The sequence below is a fragment of the Arachis ipaensis genome, chromosome B06 (genome assembly GCF_000816755.2).
Source record: "Arachis ipaensis cultivar K30076 chromosome B06, Araip1.1, whole genome shotgun sequence".
Lineage (NCBI taxonomy): Eukaryota > Viridiplantae > Streptophyta > Magnoliopsida > Fabales > Fabaceae > Arachis > Arachis ipaensis.
Genome location: NC_029790.2, coordinates 128,262,559 through 128,263,453, shown reverse-complemented (window position 1 = coordinate 128,263,453; position 895 = coordinate 128,262,559). Strand labels below are relative to the sequence as shown.

The 895-nt window shown below is 29.9% G+C and overlaps 1 protein-coding gene across 1 annotated transcript in view; it reads left to right on the top strand.

Annotated features, from left to right (window-relative positions):
• LOC107647538 (sulfite exporter TauE/SafE family protein 3-like) overlaps nt 265–895 on the top strand; it is a gene marked incomplete at its 3' end in the record, with an annotated part of 10,057 nt that continues 9,426 nt past the window's right edge. The window contains exon 1 of the mRNA XM_021105692.1: nt 265–806. Coding sequence (XP_020961351.1) covers nt 603–806 — 204 coding nt within the window. The remainder of the gene's footprint in view (nt 807–895) is intronic.

Sequence of the window (895 nt, the reverse complement as noted above, 5' to 3'; positions counted from 1 at the left end):
TATATGGTTGAAAATTCTTAAAAAGAGTATTTGTGTACAATGTTTTTGAAACTTAAATTTAGACTGGCTTCTAGCATTGCCATCAAGATCCTAATCAAGAATCAATGAAATAACCTAACAATATCTAATACGGTATATTTTTGCACAAAAAACGTAAATAATAGATCTTTTAATTTTTTTTAATAATATTACTCTAGTTAATTTTTTTTTAATATTTGTAATAGTTGCTTGTTGAATTTTGAAAGCTAAGCGAAAAAGAGGGAGAGCGCTCTTTTCGCCATTTAACAACCTTCACCACTCTCTGCAAAAAATTTGTGATCGTTAATCATCACTCATACTTTTTAATCTTCTCCCTTTCCTTCTTTTTCATCCTTTAATTTCCAAATAACAGTTTATTTCTTCATTTTTTTTCCCTCGCTTGTTAGTTTCCGTTTTTATCATTCTTCTCAACAGTACAATGTTTTAGTTTCATCCTTTCACCACCAAAAAAAGAAAGAAAGAAAGAAAGATAATATGTAATTTTGGAGAACATTTTTCAGAAAAAATAAAAATAATAATAATAATAGAAGAAGTGAGAGTTACTTAGAAGAAAAAGAAAAACAATGGGTTCGATTCGGACGATGGTGATGATAATGTTATACTTTTCATCGGTTTTCATGTTAGTTTCGGGAGATAGAATTTTCATGAAGCTGGAAGGGTCAAGATTCAATGATACAAAGGATTATGCTTATGAACAGAATTTAGTTACCAATATTGTAGAGTTCTTATGGCAACCGGGAGAATCAGGTTATCAACATGTCTGGCCGGTAAGCAAGCTCTTCATTAATGCAATGAAATACATAAATCTAATGAGTTAGTAATCTTTTCAATGACGGTTCAGCGCTATCACTATAAA